General features: G+C 34.9%; 1 protein-coding gene across 1 annotated transcript; it reads left to right on the forward strand.

The window, feature by feature from the left end:
- Positions 1-1108: 1108 nt before the first annotated feature.
- Positions 1109-10727, forward strand: LOC131018693 (uncharacterized). The gene is made up of 5 exons (XM_057947407.1): positions 1109-1348; positions 1907-2242; positions 7109-8881; positions 9069-9467; positions 9567-10727. Exons 1-5 carry the CDS (start codon positions 1109-1111, stop codon positions 10725-10727), a joined length of 3909 nt encoding a protein of 1302 aa, XP_057803390.1.
- The last annotated feature ends 8738 nt before the right edge of the window (positions 10728-19465 follow it).

Genomic DNA, 19465 nt, shown 5'->3' on the forward strand with positions numbered 1-19465 from the left:
TACTAATTTCGAATAGTATGTCAAGGCCTGAAGAAGTCTGGAATCAAACTTGGCAAAACCTATCAGATGACATCTTGCACACAAAGCGGAAGACTCTTCAAAAGCCATGTATTTTAAATTATAAAATATATTAATAATATTATGCATTAATTTCAAAGAAAATTAATCAATTATACTAATGAAAAAGTTTAATACACAAGTACGTAATATATATATATATATACATATATATATATATATATATATAAAATATTTATTTTAGGCCTATTTCAAATAAATACTACATCCTTTTACTTTAACACAATTTTATTAGATGCTCTCTTTAGTGAAAAGAAATTTATGAAATAAAAAATAAATTGAATAATCACAAAAAATTATTTTTTAATAGAGAAAAATATTAATATTTCACAGTAAACATAATATGATCTTATTAATATTTGGTTGTATATCATTAAATACTAACTATTGGACCCATATATTTACTTGACATGAAAGTGACGCCAATGTATCCATGATCTATGGTTTATAGTTTTGATTTATATATTATATTGTTCTAATGACTTTTGTTAGATAGATTTGCAGTTGACAGATGACCAATTAAAAAATCTAGCATTGGTTGCTTATAGCTAATTTCACCAGTTTAGTCAATTTTCCTGGCATGCCGTTACCAAACGAAACTGTCATATCTAATTCAGAAAATCTACTGATATTGGAAGAGATGTCTTACAACATAGAAGAAATGAAAGAAGAGCACGCTAAGCTATATCCCTCTTTGACAGATGAGCAAAGAATGGTTTATGAAACAATAATGACGACGGTTGATAAAGGCGAGGGAGGATTTTTCTTTCTATATGGATATGGTGGTACAGGAAAGACATATATTTGAAACACCTTATGCTCGGCCATACGTGGGAGGAGCGATATAGTACTTCCAGTAGCTTCGAGTGGTATAGCATCACTACTGTTGCCTAGGGGCAGGACTGCACACTCTAGATTCGGTATACCATTGGACTGCCACGAAAACTCCACATGCAGCAAGATAAACCCAAATAACAATTTAACTAGACTACTTGAGAAAACAAAGCTTATTATTTGGGATGAGGCACCAATGACACATAGATACTGTTTTGAAGCGCTTGATAGAAGCCTAAGGGATATTATGAGATCTTCCGATAGGTCTGGAAAACCTTTTGGAGGTTTGGTGGTTGTTTTAGGAGGCGACTTTCGACAGATACTTCCAGTGATCCCTAAGGGAAGTCGGCATGACATCGTGCATGCCTCTATAAGTTCATCTCAACTTTGGAATTCGTGTCAAGTTCTCAAGTTAACTAAGAACATGAGATTACAGGTATTTTAATCTTAATCTAAATATATATTTAAAAAAAATTATATTACCATGATAATTTATTAATATTATTTTAATTCAAATAAAAAATATTAAAATATAAAATTACTAATTGTTTGTATCTATGTATTTATCTTAATAATTTTATCTTGCATTATTCGAATTAGTCCTCATTCCTTAGTAGATGTTATATAAAGGCGACTATAGTAAATTAAGTTCAGCGATAATAACAAAAGTTTATTAATTTATTCTAAATCCAAATACCTTGATAGAATACGACGGCATTTGTCAATTATATTAGGCTAATTAAAACTAATGTAGTAATAGATCGTTTTTCTATGGATTACATACTTTACAAGACGACACAGTAAGGTTAAATGGCTTATCTTGATTGATTTTGTGAACATTTAAATGTAATTATGTATAGTTAGGATATTTTCATGAAAAGACTATAATACAACGTATAGGGAAGGCAATAAGGCTGATAAAAATAATAGATATTTTTGTTTGATTTAGTGATAATTCGAATAAGACATATTGGTACACATATTTTTGTTTCAGGCAAATGCTTCTGGTTCGGATGCAGAAGAAACCAAAGAATTTGCAGAGTGGATGCTTAAAATAGGTGACGGTACAGCCGGATATAGTCTTGGTGATGGAGAATCTGTTGTGGCATTATCAGAAGATATCCTTATACGCGATGCAACAAATCCTATTGCAGCTATAGTGGATAATACATATAATGACGTCATGAATAATGCTATCTTGGCCCCCACCAATGAGATGGTTGATACGATCAATAATTACGTCATGTCTCTGATGTCTAGCAAGGAAAGGGTTTACCTAAGTTCAGACAATATTTGCAAAGAAGATGGACAAGTGGACCTTGATGAACAAGTATTCTCAGTTGAATATCTCAACACAATCAAGTGTTCAGGATTACCGAGTCATGAAATTAAATTGAAAGAATGATGCATAATAATGCTTCTCAGAAATATTGATCCATCTAATGAGCTTTGTAATGGCACTAGGCTGATAGTAACTCAACTTGGGGAACGCGCGCGTAATTGAAGGCAAACTCATTTCAGGAAAAAATGCGGGCAAGATGTTTCCCATAGCTAGAATGATTATGAGTCCATCAGATTTCACTAAATTTCCAATTCGGTTTCAGAGAAGGCAATTTCCTGTGAGTGTTTGTTTTGCTATGACAATAAATAAAAGTCAGAGACAATCTCTTTCAAATGTAGGATTATACCTACCGAAACCAGTTTTTAGTCATGGACAACTCTACGTGGCAATCTCAAGAGTCACTAGAAAAAGAGGTCTAAAGATTTTAGTATGTGATGAGAGTGGTCATACGCAAGACACAACAACTAATGTTGTGTATGATGAAATTTTCGATAGATTATGAGGTAATTGCAAATTTAATATTTTATTCAAACTTTAAAAGTTTTAAGTCATTAACGATATTATTTAAAATATTTTTTTTTCTTATATTTTGCTAGGTTGATTTTGATATGTGTGTGCTGCTTGTGCTTGGAGGGAAGAAAGGAGCAATAAATCCCATCATATTTTTTCATGTTCATAGGTAAAATATGTTATATAAGGATGGTTGAGCCGGGTCGGTTTGGGGACGATGGTTAGGCCGGAGTTCTTGAAATCGACCTTCTCGCTCCTCTTTCCTTTCCTTTTTGTTTTCGTTTTAGACGAGTACTCTTTTTTCCTTCTACGGTTTTCCTACCGGGTTTTTCGTAAAAGGGTTTTAATGAGGCTAGACCCTTAGTCTGCTTCTTTTGTGCTTTCAAGGGTTTCTTAGGTTTTTCTTTTCTTTTATATATAATCGCATTAAAATAATGTGTTATATGAGGATGGATATATTTCATCTTTTACAATATCATGTTTCGGCTTGGGACTTCAGAATTTGCTTTTTTTTTTTCTTTTGGAGGGGGAGACAGAAGTTGACTTTTAAGCATCGAAAATTTCTAAAATCATCATAATCAGATTGGATTGGTGGAAGTGTCTAAAATTAGTTTCTTACAATTAGCTTCTGAGTTGAGAGAATTGTTTGACTAAATATTAGTAAAAATATATTTAGTTAACATCTTTTACTTTAAAACAAATTTATTTAATGCTTTATTTTAGTGAAAAAAAATCATCAAATAAAAAATGTATTGAATATTAATTACAAATATTTATATGTTTTCATTTATTCCCGTCGATTTTCGACGGGTTTACCGACTAGTTTATTTTTTAAAATCTATATAATATATAAAAGAGCAGTTTTCTCTCTCCATTTTTTCTCTCTCTTCTCCCATCAATTTTTTAACTATTTTTTTCTCTTTTATTTTTTATAATTTTAATTCTTTTCTAAACATGATCAAATTTAATTTATAAAAAAATATTTAATGTGCATCTTAAGCTTAAGTTCGTCAGAAGATCTTTAATATGGTATAAAAAATTATCGAAAATGAATTTAAAACAAATAGCTTACTAAAATTTTAAAATATTTTATTTTCTTTTTCTTTGTTAAAATTTTACAACTTTTTATTTATGTTTGTGAATGAAAATATTTATTTATTATTATTATGTGAAATACTCTATAATAATAATGTGTAATATTAATTTTCATTATCAAATAATTTAAAATAATTTAATAACTATAATTATCATTACACTTTATACATAATTGAAAGGGTGGATTTTGAAAATAGCCACTTTTATATAGTAAAAATAAATTTTACCCACTAATATAAAAACTTAAAAATATACCCACATTTACCATTTTACCCTTACATATAAAATTTTACAAATACCCACTGTTCACTGGTTGTGAATTCAACTCGAATTCACAACTAAATTCAAGTATTGGTAATGAATAACAAGTGTTGGTTGTGAATTCGCGTGAATTCACAACCAACATTATTTCGAGTTGTGAATTCACAACCGATAAAACTTGAATTCACAATCAACATTATTTCAAATTGTGAATTCACAACCAATGAAACTTGAATTCACAACCAACACTATTTCAATTGTGAATTCACAACCAACGTTGATAATTCAGTTGTGAATTCATAAACCTGATTGTGAATTCAAGAACATTTGTACAAAATTACGCGATTTTCATCAATTTCTTCGTTACTTGTAATTTTTTTTATTAAAATCAAATTGAATTCAATTTTTCCTCAAATAATTTAAATAATCTCCTAGTTAACTTCCGTGTAGAAATCAACATAAAAGAATATCGAATATAATTGAAAAAAATCAATTTTTCCCCCCTAATTCACTGATCCATCAACTCGAAGAAATTGTTGATCAAGTCAATCTGCAACAATTCGCCGATCCCCTAATTCACCAAATTCACTCAAATTCACCAAAACTCCCCTCAAATTCAACAATTTTAAAATAAGTCACATGGAAATTATACACATTCGCCCCATTCGTTAAGTAAACTGGAAATTGATGACAGAGGGAGATCGACGGCAGAGCATGCGTTTCTCGCCGGCTGTTGCAGGAGAGAGAGAGAGAGAGAGAGAGAGAGAAGACAAAGAGCGAGGCGGCGGCGGCCGCGACGCGGGCGAACAACGCGGCGGAGACGTCGAACTTATGAGCGTCGAGATCTGATTGCTGAGCTTCTGATCGTCGGCGATGGTGAGGCTCGAGATCTGATCGCCGAGATCGATGACCTTCTTCGGAGCCTCGACCGCGGCGAGGGGGCGGACGGCGGCGGAGGTGCGTGTAGATAGAGAAAGAAGGAGAGAGAGACGCCGAGATTGGAGATGAGGAGAGGAACGCGCGGCGGCAACGCCGATGTCGCCATGGCTGTCCTCGACCGCCACCGCCGTGCTCCAGTCGATCCGCCGCCTCAATGGCCGCCCTCGGCCGCCACCGCCGTGCTCCAGTTGATCCGCCGCCTCAATCGCCAGAGAGAGAGATGGAAAGATAGAGAGAGAGTGCGTTGAGGAATGAGAGAGAGAGGAGAGAGCGGGTAGAGAGAGAGAGAAGAGAGAGAGAGAAATGAGATAATGAAATGAAATTAGGGTTTGCCCATTTATATAGAAGGGTAATTTAGTCCTTTAACACAAAAAGTGGGTATATTTTTATGTTTTTATTTGAGTGGGTAAAATTTATTTTTGTTATAAGAAAGTGGGTACTTTGATATATTAACATTAATTGAAAACTGTGTTTTTAAATTCAAAATTTTATTGAGTAATTAGTATTTTATTTTTAAACCATATTTTGCATTTATTATATTTTATTTCTGATTAATATTTATATATTTTTATTTAAACATATCATTTAATTTCGATTTCGCCGTGCATCGCACGGATGGTCTTACGAGTATGATTTAATTTCGAACTCAAACGTACTTGTTAAAATGATACTACTAAAAGACAAAGAAACCTAAAAGAAGAGGTTTGGGCCTAATTTAATTTTGCAAGACCCACAATGAGGCTTTACAGTGTAAATGAGGATTTTTCCTATCAATATAGCAACGTAAGCCCAGCAAATAAGTAATTTTCACATCAGCTTTCAGCCTAGCCCATATAGCAACGTAAGCCCAGCAAATAAGGATTTTTCCCGTCAATATTACTTAAAACTGCTTATTAGCGTCATAAAGGTTATGATGAATTAATTCCACCAAAGGTTATGATGAATTGTTTCACTTTCAATTTAAATTAAGACCTTCTTATTTTGACATTTGAACTGCTTTTTGGATATTGTCATTTCAATTATTCCTTCTTTATTATTATTATTATTATTATTTTGGTAAAAATAGCTATAAATGTCAACCTATGGATACCAATACACCTGCCATCCAAAGAGACTACATATATTTGACTGTCATATTGTTGGAGATGTGAATTTAGGTTTGCATAAATCTGTTAGAGTTAATTTATTTACTTTTTTAGTTAAATTTGATTAAATTAATTTTATTTTGTCTTATTCATTAATTTATTATTATTTGATTTGGAGAATTTATTCTGTCTATTTTGCAGGGCTTTAACTATTCCAGTTATGGGTTATGGACTAAACAAAAAAGACTTAGTTGAATACACAAAAGAGGAGATGTGGTTAGTGCTTGATCATCAAGTTTTCATTGGACTTTAATCATGGGCTTTAATTTGGCCTCAAGCACATGGCCAGCTTCTCAGCCTTCCATCCTTAATCACCAAGTTTCAAGAAATCTATATAAAAAGGGAGGAATTGAAGACCATTGCATTGGATATCAATTAGCTTAATTTGATTGGGAGATTCGTGAATCTTAAAGCTTGATAGATTATTTGTATTGTTGTGTGGACTTGTACTCCCTCCGTCCCATTGGGCTTGTCCCATTTGATTTCGGCACGGTTATTAAGGAGAGTATTAATAGTGTTAAGTGTGTAGATAAAGTAGGAGAGATAATGTGATAAAGTAAGAGAGAGAAAGTGATAAAATCATAAAGTAGGAGTGTTATTTATAGAAATGGGACAAGATCAATGGGACAAACAAAAAAGGAATACGGGACAAGATCAATGGGACGGAGTGAGTATTATTTAGTCTAAACTAGCTTCAACGAGTCCAGTTATTTCTAGTATTTCAATAGGTTAGAAGAGATTTATTTCCTATTGTTTCTAACTACTTAATTAAGAGGGATTATTAGTTGAGTAGATCGTCCATGAAGATCTCTCTTACAACATTAGGGGCTTGGGGAGTTCTGCAAAGAAAAGGGATATCAAAGACTTGATTGTGCAGCAAAAGATCGATTTTTGTTGTATCCAGGAAACCAAATTGGAGTGTTGGAACGACGCAACTCACCTTAATTGGTGGGGAAGAGGAATTTCTGAGCTAATGGGAAGAGATGCGGAAGGCCGATCCGGGGGCATTATTTGCGCCTGGAACAAAGAGGTTTTTACAGCTTCTAGTAAATGGGATATTCCGGGAGCAGTGATTATCAATGGCAAGTGGATTTCAAGCAACTCCAACTACTGTTTCATTAACATTTATGCGCCGTTGGTCCTCTCGGAGAAAATTGTGCTGTGGGATGCTCTCAGGACTATTGCAAGGCAGAATAGAAACTCGTGCCTCTGTATGCTGGGTGACTTTAATGCGATTCGTAAGCCGGGAGAAAGAGTTAGGAGGGGTGAGAGTCATAGTAACGTGGATATGAGATTGTTTGATGCTTTTATTAGAGACAGTGAGTTGACTGAGATCATGACTCAGGGAAGGAAATTTACCTGGTACCAAGCTAACGGGGGCTGCAAAAGCAGGCTCGACAGAATGTTTGTTAACGACTGTTGGCTTAGAGAATGGTCGAATTCGTTTGGGCAAATTCTTAAGAGATCTATCTCTGACCATTGCCCGATTGTTCTTTCTACTAAGATGGCGGACTGGGACTCGAAGCCATTCCGTTTTGTGAATGCCTGGGTGTCACACCCGGACTTTTACCAAGTGGTTCAGAAGGTTTGGAAGGAGACGAAGGTCCCTGGTTGGGCTTGCTTTGTTTTCAAGGAAAAACTCAAAGCGGTGAAGTTAGCTTTGAAGGATTGGAATAAAAATTCATTTGGGAATATTGAGAACAATATCAAAACACTAAAAGAGGAACTTCAAAAGCTGGACATCCTTGACGACGCTTTCGGTCTTGAAGAGCAGGAAATCTCCAAGAGGAATGAGATCAGAGCCAATATTATGCTTCAGTCAAAGAACAAGCATAGTCTCCTACAACAAAAAGCGAAAGTTAGATGGATCAAAGAAGGGGACTTGAACTCGAAATTTTATCATAAAGCCATCGTTGGGAGGAGGAAGAAGAATGAGATCGCCGATTTGATGATTGGTGATCAGTGGTCTGAAGACCCTTCAGAAGTCAAGGCTGAAGTGTTGCATTTCTTTGGGAAGTTCTTCAGAAAGAGGAAGAGGGTGCTACCGGTCATTCCTCCAAACTTTGTAGCACGTCGGCTGTCTCCCGAAGATAAAACGTGGATCTCAAGACCTTTCTCGGAGGAAGAAATCAAAGAAGCGATATGGAGCTGCGATGGAAATAAGAGCCCGGGTCCGGATGGGTTCAACCTGAACTTTTGGAAAGTGTATTGGGAGACGATTAAAGATGATTTTCTCCAGGTCATGAAGGAGTTTCATGTGAACGGCAGAATTCCCAAGGGGTGTAATTCCTCATTTATCGTTCTTATTCCAAAAAAGGAGGGATGCAGTTCGCTGGGGGATTTTCGGCCAATTTCTTTGGTTGGCAGTTTGTATAAAGTTATAGCAAAGGTTTTGGCTGGCAGACTTAGTGCTGTGATTGACTCAATTATCTCAGAAAATCAGAGTGCGTTTTTTGGAGGGAGATTTATTCTTGATGGAGTGGTTATTTTAAACGAGGTCATTGCTGAAGCAAAGAAAAGAGGGGTGGGAAGATTATTTTTTAAGATTGACTTCGCTAAAGCTTATGATTCGGTTGAATGGGACTACATGGACCTGATGTTAGAAAGAATGAACTTTGATCAAACTTGGAGGAAATGGATCAGGGGATGTCTCTTGTCAGCAACAACAAATGTGCTGGTAAACGGTTCCCCTTCTGGAGAGTTCAAATCTGGAGAGAGGACTGCGACAGGGAGACCCTATTTCCCCTTTTTTGTTTCTCATTGCGGTGGAAGGCCTTCAGTCACTAGTTACAAGAGCAGTCAATAAAAATCTCCTACAGCCAGCTGTTGTGGGAAGTGATAAAGTTTCGATCTCACACCTTCAGTATGCAGACGATACAATATTCATTTTGTCGGATCATGAAAGCAATGCAGGAGCGGTAAAGTGCATCTTGGAACTGTTTCATCTGATCTCGGGGCTTAGGGTTAATTATGATAAATGTTGTTTGATGGGAATTGGGATTGAGGATGAAAAACTGGAGCAGGCTGCGGCGGTTTTTCAATGTGCAATCGGTTCTTTACCTTTCAAGTATCTTGGGGTCAATGTTGGAGGTAAGCTTAAGAGTGTGATCGACTGGAATTACTTGGTTGATAAAGTCAAGAAGAAAATTGCCGGATGGAACAACTTGAATCTTTCGATGGCTGGTAGAGTTACCTTGGTTAAGGCAGTCTTGCAAGCAATACCAACCTATCAGCTCTCCTTTGCTATCATTCCAAAGACAACGGTGAGATCTTTAAATTCCTTATTTTGCAATTTTTTGTGGGGGGGTGGTGTGAGTTCTAGATCGATTCCGTGGGTTAAATGGTTTGATCTTTGTCTTCAGAAATCTGAAGGGGGCCTTGGTTTTAAAAATATTGAATGGTTTAATCATGTGTTGGTGGTTAAGTGGCTCTGGAGATTTCTTGAAGGGGGTGGGAGAGGGAGGGGACCGATTTGGACAAAAGTTATTAGATCAATCTATGGGGACTTAGTCTGGGGTGAGGCGGGGTTGAGGCTTTCGAGTTCTTCGAGATTTAGGGGTGGCTGGTGGTCTAGAATTGTCGAAATGAGGGGGAAGAATATGGATAATTGGTTCTTGGGGAATTGTATGAGGATCATTGGAGATGGCCAAGAGACTAAATTCTGGTCTCATATTTGGGTTGGGAGAAAACCACTCAAGGATGCATTCCCAAGACTCTTTCATCTTAGTGTGGACAAGGAAGTTAGTATTAGAGAGTCGGGGAATTGGGTTCATGGAAGTTGGGAATGGGACCTAAAATGGAGAAGGGAGCTTCGGGAGAGAGAGGGGGAGGCTGTTACTGATCTCCTTTCCATGTTAGCTGTTTGCGCTCCAAGTGCAGGTAACAAAGATAGATGGAGTTGGAGTGCAGCGGCTTCGGGCGAGTTCACTACAAAATCTGCCTATGATACTCTTAAGGCGAGTAAAAATGCAACTCTTGCGCCACCATCAAATCTAAAGCAGTTAGCAATGGTTTGGAACAGCAAAGCGCCCCACAAGGCAATTATGACGACATGGAGGGTGATTAGGAACAGAATACCGACCTGTGACAACTTGAGAAAGAGGAAAGTTGACATCGGAGAAGAGGATTCCAAATGCAATGCATGCAAGCTCCATACAGAATCGGTAAACCACTTTTTCCTGCAATGTCCGAAGGCAGACGAGGTTTGGAATGAGATACAACTGTGGATGGGAATCAGCACAGTTAGAACTAATTCGATTGGTGAATTCTTATGCTCGTTTGTGGGTCTTGGTTCCGGGAAGAGGTTGGATAAGTTGATGAAGTCCCTGTGGGTTTGCTCCATCTGGACAATGTGGAAAAGAAGGAATGAAAGTAGATTCGAAGGAAAAGTTTGGGATTCTCGGAGTACCATTTCAGAGATTAAGGTACGTTTGTGGTGCTGGAACAAGATTTACGAGATTGTAAACAAGGAGTTGAATCTTTCCTCCTGGTGTGAAAATAACTTGCTCACTGCTCTCGTGTAAGTGGTTTTTTTGGTACCTCTGGTACCTTTTTTATGAAAGATCCTTTTTCTTGATCAAAAAAAAAAAAAGTTGAGTAGATCCTCATTGTAAGAGAGATTCTTATAATGAATTCACATTGCAATTTAATTAATAAATTGTGTCCACCTTATTTTTCGCTACATTTTCTGCTCTTCATAAGTAATTCTTGGATTCTTTATTCAAATAATTAATTCAACATACTTTAACTTGCGGAAGTAATAACTTTCAAAATTCAAACCACAACTGGAGATTTCTAATGCTTATGCGCGGTTATCGGATTTAAACAATTCGACATTTTTGCTTGAGATCAAATTATAAAAGTAAGAATGAATTAGTGTGAATTCTTCGACCATAAATGTCAGATTTATTTAGGCTCCATACTCTTTCAATTTCAAGATAATCTCCTTAGAGCATTTCTAGTGAAAGTCTCTGTAAGGAGGTGGTCCTCACCTTAAAGCCTCCACTCTTCGGTGCATTGGCTCTATAAAGGGGCTCTTATTTCTCCATTTCCATTTTATCTCATTTTAACTCTTCAGTTTTAAAATCCAACATTTCATTAAAATTAAATTACAACATTACATTAATTAAAATAAAATACAATACTTCAAATTAATAAATTACAATAATTAAAATTACAATAATTAAATTATGCCTCGATTGGACCAAAAACGAGCCAAATGTGCTTCTTCAAATGTGAGGTGAGGCGACCGTGAAGGTCGCGGTCTCGAATGGAGGATTGTCGAGCCAAGTACGTTTGAAATTCCGGCGGAGCTCTAGTGCGAGGACGAGATGCGGCTAAGCTACTTGAAGCCTCATCGGTGACCTCCTCTTCCCATTCCGATGCATAGTCGCATTCGTCTTCAATGATCATGTTGTGAAAAATGATGCACGTAAACATGATGTCACTCAACTGCTCCTTCTTCCACAGAGAGCTGGTCCTTTGACGACTGTCCAACGAGCTTGAAGGACTCCGGAAGCTCTTTCGATTTCATTTCGAGCCACTTCTTACATTAATTTGAATATCCTACTCCTCTCGTCCGACGGAAATGGAGGACTCTTCATGAAAGTGGGTCAATCGGGGTAGATGTCGTCGATCAAGTAATACTCAATCATGTAGTAGGAGTTGTTACTTGATATGTGATCGATGCAGACCTTTCTTCAACAACTTCATTAAGCAACAATGATGTGTTGAGCACGTTGATGTCGTTGTTTGAGTCAGGAACCCCAAAAAATGTGTGTCGGATCCACAGATCTTGAAATGCGATAGCTTCGAGGATGATCGTTGGTTTGCCCTGATCTCCACAAGTGTATGCTCATTGCCCTGATCTCCACGAGTGTATGCTCTTTGCCACGCCATCAGATAATTCTTCCACGTCCTGTGCATAAAATCCAGATTCCCTAGCATCCCGAGGAACCAATGCTTTCCCTGTGCAGTGCAAGAAGCCTGTGACAGTCGGCGGATGCCGGCTTCCTCAAGTATTTGGAGCCGAAGAGTGGGACGATGACTTGACATAATTTTGTCAAGCAAACATATTCACGACCCCGATAAGTGTACACTTTCTTCATCTGTCGCATTCATCTAGGAGGGCTTTCCGACAAACCAACGGCATTTGTAATTTCATAAGATTTCGACACAAGTCTGGCTAATTGGACCACACGTTTCTCGTCGGAGCTTGAGTCGGAGGAAGATTGGGAAGATGACGATGACATTTTGTAGGATATATGTGACGAGGACAAAAATATGCATCCTCATGATATCCGAGACAAACAACATAGAGCAAGGGAGACTTGCGAAAGAGCAGCACTGACGGAGGAAAAACAGCACTGCTCCCTGAAATGTCGCTGTATAGAATTAACGGAAGTCCAATCGCAAGAGGCCCACTTGACTCCGCTAAGCCCACTGATCCCTAAATAACTCTGCCTAAAGCCCAAACGGCACCGCCCTTGATAGCATGAGCCCAATTTTTTGGATACAAAACTCACACTAAAAGGAGTCCGACAAGCGTCGCCAACTAAGACCGAAGTCAAGATCAAAGCGACTTTAAGAAGATCAACACGAAAGCATGAAGATAAATATGAAGAATTATAGTCTTATTCCAAGTCCAAATAGAGTCCTTCTCCTAGTAGCGTTCGTCATTATTACTTATAAATACATGTAAAATCCTAGTGTACGTAAAATCATCTACGATCATTGTATACTCATTCTCATAGTCTTACGCATAAATTAATACAAAGTTCTAAGTTCTAATATTCTTTCTCGTGTTCTTGTTACCTTTCTGACAAGATGTTATTTTTGGGCACAACAATATGCTAGAGAGAAGAAGATTGTTTGAAGATTAGGAAGACAAATGATGTGTGAAATGAAGTAGAAATTAGGTGGTATTTATAGAAGAAAATAAGAATTAAAAAAAGGCAAAAGAGCCTGTAGACACAAATTTTTGTATTTCAATTTGATAAAATACAAAATGCGTTACAAAGATAATTTGATAGAATTGGAGATAAATTTATGCGGGTTGCAATCTCTTGTTGATCCTCTGATTCTTCTCTTCCATTTGATTCTCGAACAATCTCGAAGGTTCTTGAAATGTTTGATTTGATAATCTCAATCCAAAGGACTCAAGTCATAATTTTGGGTTGAACGTCGAAGTTTATTTGAATAGAACTCTTGGTGATGCTTGAACATTTGAATAGAACTCTTGGAAAACTTGAAGATTTGAATAGAACTCTTGGAAGACTTGAATAGAACTCTTGGAGATGCTTGAATATTTGAATAGAACTCTTCTAGCTCTTCAATCCTTCACTTGATAGAATGCTTCTAGCTCTTCAATTCTCCACCACTTCAACTTGTAATTTGTGAGCACCCCAACACCCCTATTTATAGATGTAGGAGATGGGCTTCATGGGCTTTGGGATTCCATGCATGGGCTTTAGGTTTTATGTGCCAATGGGCCCATTAAATGATTTATACTAAATATTAATTATATATCTATTTATTTTAGGAATAAAATCCCATTTAATAAAATAAAAAATATAATTGAATATTTAATTCATGAATTTGCACGTGTCATGATTCAATTTGACGACAAATTTAATTGTCTACAGAGCCATTCAAACACAGCTTGCCAAAAGATTTTTTTTTTTCCGAAAATACGACCGTTGCAGTCAATTATCAATTTATTTATTTTTAATTGGGCACGTGCACTGCATATGTCACACATACCACGCCTCCGCACCCAACTCTCCCCAAACAGTCGCTTCGATTCCCATTCGGTGCTCCAGTGCGAGGGGAGCTCTATGAGCCCGGATCGATCCGACTCTAAGAGCCCCGCTGGAGGTGCTCTTACTAATGGCGAATTTAGGTTTAATTTTGTCAATGATATAGTACTGTTTGTTTAGTTATGTCTAATTATTTAATCATTTGCAGATGATATACAAAATATTTATTAGGGATTTAATTTAAGGATTATGAGTTATAGAATCAAATATAATAAATTTATTATTATTATTTTTATATGAGCTATAACGAGTAAAATAGAGATTATGAATATAATCTTCCATTTTGTAGCTTAACTTGAGTCCAACTGTATGAGTAATAATTAATTAAGATACAATTTTGTCCGGGCCGGACCCATTGACCTATTAGATCCCAAAACTGTCATAAAACCAATTCCGACTTTTGAATCATAACATGATAAATTTTTGACCTTACGCACTAGATTTGACAGGATTTTTAGAATTTATTACGTGTAGCACAATATATATAGGTACCTATCACCTCCCAATAAAATGGCCTAATTAGTGAAACGATGTTCTCGTGATTGAAAATGAAAATTCACCCATGCTTTTTTAACATCAAGATATTTTTTGCAGTATCTATACGCTTTATTTACTGATCTTATGCATATGTGGATATCTACCCGATTAAATGAAAAATAAATACTAGTAGATACTCTGCTGCAAAATTTGGTGAAATTAGAGGAATGTGTCGCATCGGAAACAAAAAGCCACAAATATAAAAGGGCGATTAGTATAATGCATGGAGAGATCGATATTGATGCAATGCAGCAAGTAGTTTCTAACAGTTTGGCAGAATTAATTACTAAATATGGAATGAGATAGCATTCTAACATGGGCAGTGGTATCCAGCAGTAAAACGCATATATAAATATTTGCTAAGGACAATTCACAATTCGAGTGGACAACACATATATTTCTTCTTCACTTGTGTGCACTTCTGCTTTCTCTTTTCTTTTTTTGAAGAATACTTTCTCTTTTCTTTATGCTTTTTTTGTTGTGAGTCATGTAACAGTTTCTCCAACACCAAAAAAAAAAAAACGAGGGCGGTAACCCCTGTAGAAGTTCAGCCCCTTAATATAAATTTCTGGCTCCACCACTAACCACTCACATACACTCATGGGTTGGCCTAATAATAGTGAGGTTAATTAATGATGTCAAATGTCTCAAAGTTTAAATTTATCCTTACACAGTCTTTTAAAATATTTGTTTCTCTTACAAAAAAAGGAAAAGGAAAAAATGGAAAGCCCACCTCGACTGAAGTCACGATATCCACTAGCTGTGCAAAATATATTGTGTTCATAGTTTGAGATTGATTAATGGACGATCAATAACATTATATGCATCAATGCAAATTCTATATATATCACTTTTGTTATTGGTGGAGGTGGGGAGTGATACAGCAAAGCACTTTTTACGCGTCTATTTCTCCACTGCAGCTTCAATTCCTTTTCAATTCTCTCAATCTCCAGTTAAAATCTATTGAAAAATCATACAATATAAGCCCAATAACTACATGATATATATGCACATTAATTTATTGTTTATTACGAAAGTAAAATTCTCTTGGTGGTGGAAGATGAGATTCATCAGCCATGGAAATGGTTTAAACAAGAGAGGTCACTTCACTTGAAAATATTATCATTATAAACGATCGAACAAATTAATTAAGCAATTAATAATGATAAATATAAAGTAAACCGTATTTCAAATCAAGAAAGTTGAATATATCTCTCACCATACGTCTCTACCGTTACCTTTGTGCTTCACTTTCTTGAACAATCACGTGCTTCTAAAACTGCAGGTACTAACTAATCTAGCTTGACAACTACTTCTAATGACAATTAACTCCACTAAATTTGTAGTTAACTGAAATTACATCTTGATGAGACAAAACACTTCCAATTTTGGCCATGGTCGAATTTGTAATAAATTTGTCGATGTTTGGACGACATTATTTTTACCTGGGAAAATTTGAGGCATGTTGAAATAAGATTGAGCGATCGTGATGGGGAAGAAGGACACATGAAATACTAACTCCTGTTTCCAAGGTATATGTGGATGAGTTAGTAATGCACGTGCCCTGCTTCTCCATCGCGCTAAACGCTCACCTTCAAAATGACTTTAATTTGTTCGACATCTCGTGTCATTCACTTGTTTCTTTGGTTGAGAGTGTGGTTGGGGGTGTAAGGGAATTTCTCGACCATCTAAGCAGTAGTCCCTTTTGCATTATGCACAAGTATTTATAGCAATATGTGGTTGTGCGCAATTGGGATATAATAATGGAATGAGATCCAGTGTCCCATAATCTTACGTGTGCCACTGTGTCCCATGCTTATAACTATTATTTAAAAAATATATATATAAAAATAAAATTTCTTATAATACTATAAATTATATTTAATTTTTATTTCAAAAAATTAAATTTTTTAAAAAGTATATACCATGACTTTGAATTTATCAACCTATTATTAGCTAATAAAAGTGAAATTAATTTATAAAAAATAATTATATACCCTAGATTGATGGAATAAACCCTAGTTAGTAATCACAAAATTAAACTAACGCATATAAAGTCGAAATTGAAGAAAATACATATAAGAAATTAAATAAAATTGAAAGTGGGACACAAAGTGAGACATAAAGTGTGGTACACTGAATCTCATTCCATAATTAATGGTTGCACAAAATGCAGGGAGAGAGGCAGATTATATATAGAGAGATAGAGAGAATTTATATATGACCTATGTTGTTACAGGGATGTGTTTATTTTGATGGAAAGGCAAAGAATATATATATATATATATATATATATATATATATATATATGGAAAGGTTCAGGAAAGAACCATAAATAAAAAAGAACGGAGACCCATTTTCAGTCATTCGATCATCAAGATTTACGGTGGATGTATCATCTTGTTGGATGAATGCAGATCCTGGGTTCGAATCCTGAAGGGAGCAATTTTTTTATTTTTTTAAGTGCATTAATTTTAACAGCGAATGCATTAATTTTTACAGTGAATGCATTGGATTTGATGGTTCTCACGTTCTCATGTGGTTCTCTGTAGAACCAAACCATATATATATATATATAGGGGTGGGCTACCGTGAAAGCACATCTTAAAATAAGAAATAGGAGCAATTTTTAATGTATGAATTTTATGTAGAAACCGTATGAATTCGCTGTATAAACGTATGAATTGTGAAAAATAACTTTTTGCTACCTTTGGGATTCGAACTCAGGATCATAAATCCATCCAACAGGATTACGAATCAACCGCAGATCTTGATGATCTAAGGGCTGAAAATGATTCTTATTTTATATATATAGGGAATGGCTAAAATAAGAGCATTTCTTAAGATATAAAGTAAGAATCATTTTCAGCCCTTAGATCATCAAGATCTGCGGTTGATTCATAATCCTGTTGGATGGATTTATGATCCTGAGTTCGAATCCCAAAGGTAGCAAAAAGTTATTTTTCACAATTCATACGTTTATACAGCGAATTCATACATGTTCTATATAAAATTTATACATTAAAAATTGCTCTTATTTCTTATATATATATATATATATATATATATATATATATATATTTTTTTATTATTTTCACATGTTTATTATGATAGAAATTTTTCTCGGAATAAGATGAAATATTTTTTTGGACAGCTCATTTTCTCTCAATTGATGAATTATACTAATATCTTTGGATAGTGGTGTGAAAATATTTTCCAACATTTTCTCATCTTTTTATATCTAGTAAACATATGACAAAAAAAAAGAGAAAAAGATAATATTTTCTCATATTTTCTTCTCCATTATTTTCCAATGAAAATTTTACAACCGAAGTACACATATGATAAAAAAGGAGAAAAATATAATATTTTCTCATCTTTTCTTTTCCATTTTCTAAGAGTTGCACAATAGATTGAGAGTTGACTAAGTTTATTATAAAGAGCTTATACCACTTATAAAATGTTTCAAGTGCTTATAAAATATAATTTCTCAAGAGCTTATGCTTTTGGATGAGTGAGAATCTTGGTGTTAGAAGGAGAAAATTGAAGAGAAATGAACTTGAAAGGGTATATGATGAAAACAATAAATCATAGTTAAATAATATTTGTAAAGAGATTGTTGAATATAAAATTATGAAATAATAAGTTGGGATATAAAAACTTATCATTTGGAGAACTTATAAGCTCTTGGAACTTATTTTAACAACTTATAAGTTATTTAACAACTTATTTTGTCAAATACATTGAAAGAGCTTATAAACTCCTAAATTGCATATAAAATGTTTTAAAAGGCTTATAAATTCATTAAAACACACTCTATGTTAACACTTATTTAATTAAATATCTTCAAAACATTTTTTTTTCTAGCTAATTTAAACTTGGTAACTAGTTTTGTATATGCTAAAGCATATCTCTGATAAATTAAGGAAATTCATGTAACTAAATAGCATGCAAAGGCTAATGATTACAAAATGCTGCTCAATTTATAAGACGTTTTCCTTCTAACTATTAAATTAGGGGTTTGATTCAATATATGAAAAAAATGAGAATCATTATCGATCATCTTCTAAGAAAAAAAAAAAAAAGAAGAAGAAGCATGTAAAGCTTCCCTATCCTCAATTAAACATTTTTGCTAAAAGATTTGGATGGAAGATGATTAAACATTTTTGTTAAACAATTTGGATGGAAGATGAGTGAAAAAAAAGAATAAGCATGTAAAGCTTCCCTATCCTCAATTAAACATTTGTGCTAAAAGATTTGGATGGAAGATGATTAAACATTTTTGTTAAACAATTTGGATGGAAGATGAGTGAGTTAATTAGGATATATAAGAATTAATGAGTTTAATTAATGCATTGTTAAAAAAGGTGATGAAGATTTTTTTTTTCTTTTCTTTTTATGTAATGTATCATGCTATCCACGAGATCCCGTTATGCTATTCGTTAACTCCTGCATCCTAGTCTTATTTTTTCTCTCTTATTGTTTTTTGTATATGCTGATTATGGCATATTGTGTAATAGCAAATGACAAACGTAATATGATTATTAATGGGAGAGAATTTCATGGAATTAGTTGAAGTGGGACCTTATTTTGTACAATTTGTTTTGATTAATAAAAAAGAGGACCACTTCCAGTCACTATATATGAATGATGTTACAGCACTAATAAACTTTTATCATTCCAGACAGACATATGAACTAATTAACAGTAGTAGTAGTGGCCATCAGAAGCAGCAATAGACTATGTTAATCCGAATGTGAATTAAGTATGTTAATCCGAATGTGAATTAAGTAAAAATGTATATGGTTGATAGCTGACGTGATAGAGGAGGGACCACATTGGGTCAGTGAGGCTGCAGTGGGATGACATGATAGTTGATCTGATCTTTTTAATTTTGATTATTGTAT

This window comes from Salvia miltiorrhiza, chromosome 3, assembly GCF_028751815.1.
Source record: "Salvia miltiorrhiza cultivar Shanhuang (shh) chromosome 3, IMPLAD_Smil_shh, whole genome shotgun sequence".
In the NCBI taxonomy this organism is placed as follows: Eukaryota; Viridiplantae; Streptophyta; class Magnoliopsida; order Lamiales; family Lamiaceae; genus Salvia; species Salvia miltiorrhiza.

Bases quoted from the DNA above. Each gene is read 5' to 3' on its own strand.
- LOC131018693 (XM_057947407.1), top strand. From the start codon at position 1,109: ATGACACATAGATACTGTTTTGAAGCGCTTGATAGAAGCCTAAGGGAT. The intron at 1,349-1,906 runs GTATTTTAATCT...TTTTTGTTTCAG, and splicing joins CTAAGAACATGAGATTACAG to GCAAATGCTTCTGGTTCGGA. The intron at 8,882-9,068 runs GTAAACGGTTCC...TCACACCTTCAG, and splicing joins CAGCAACAACAAATGTGCTG to TATGCAGACGATACAATATT.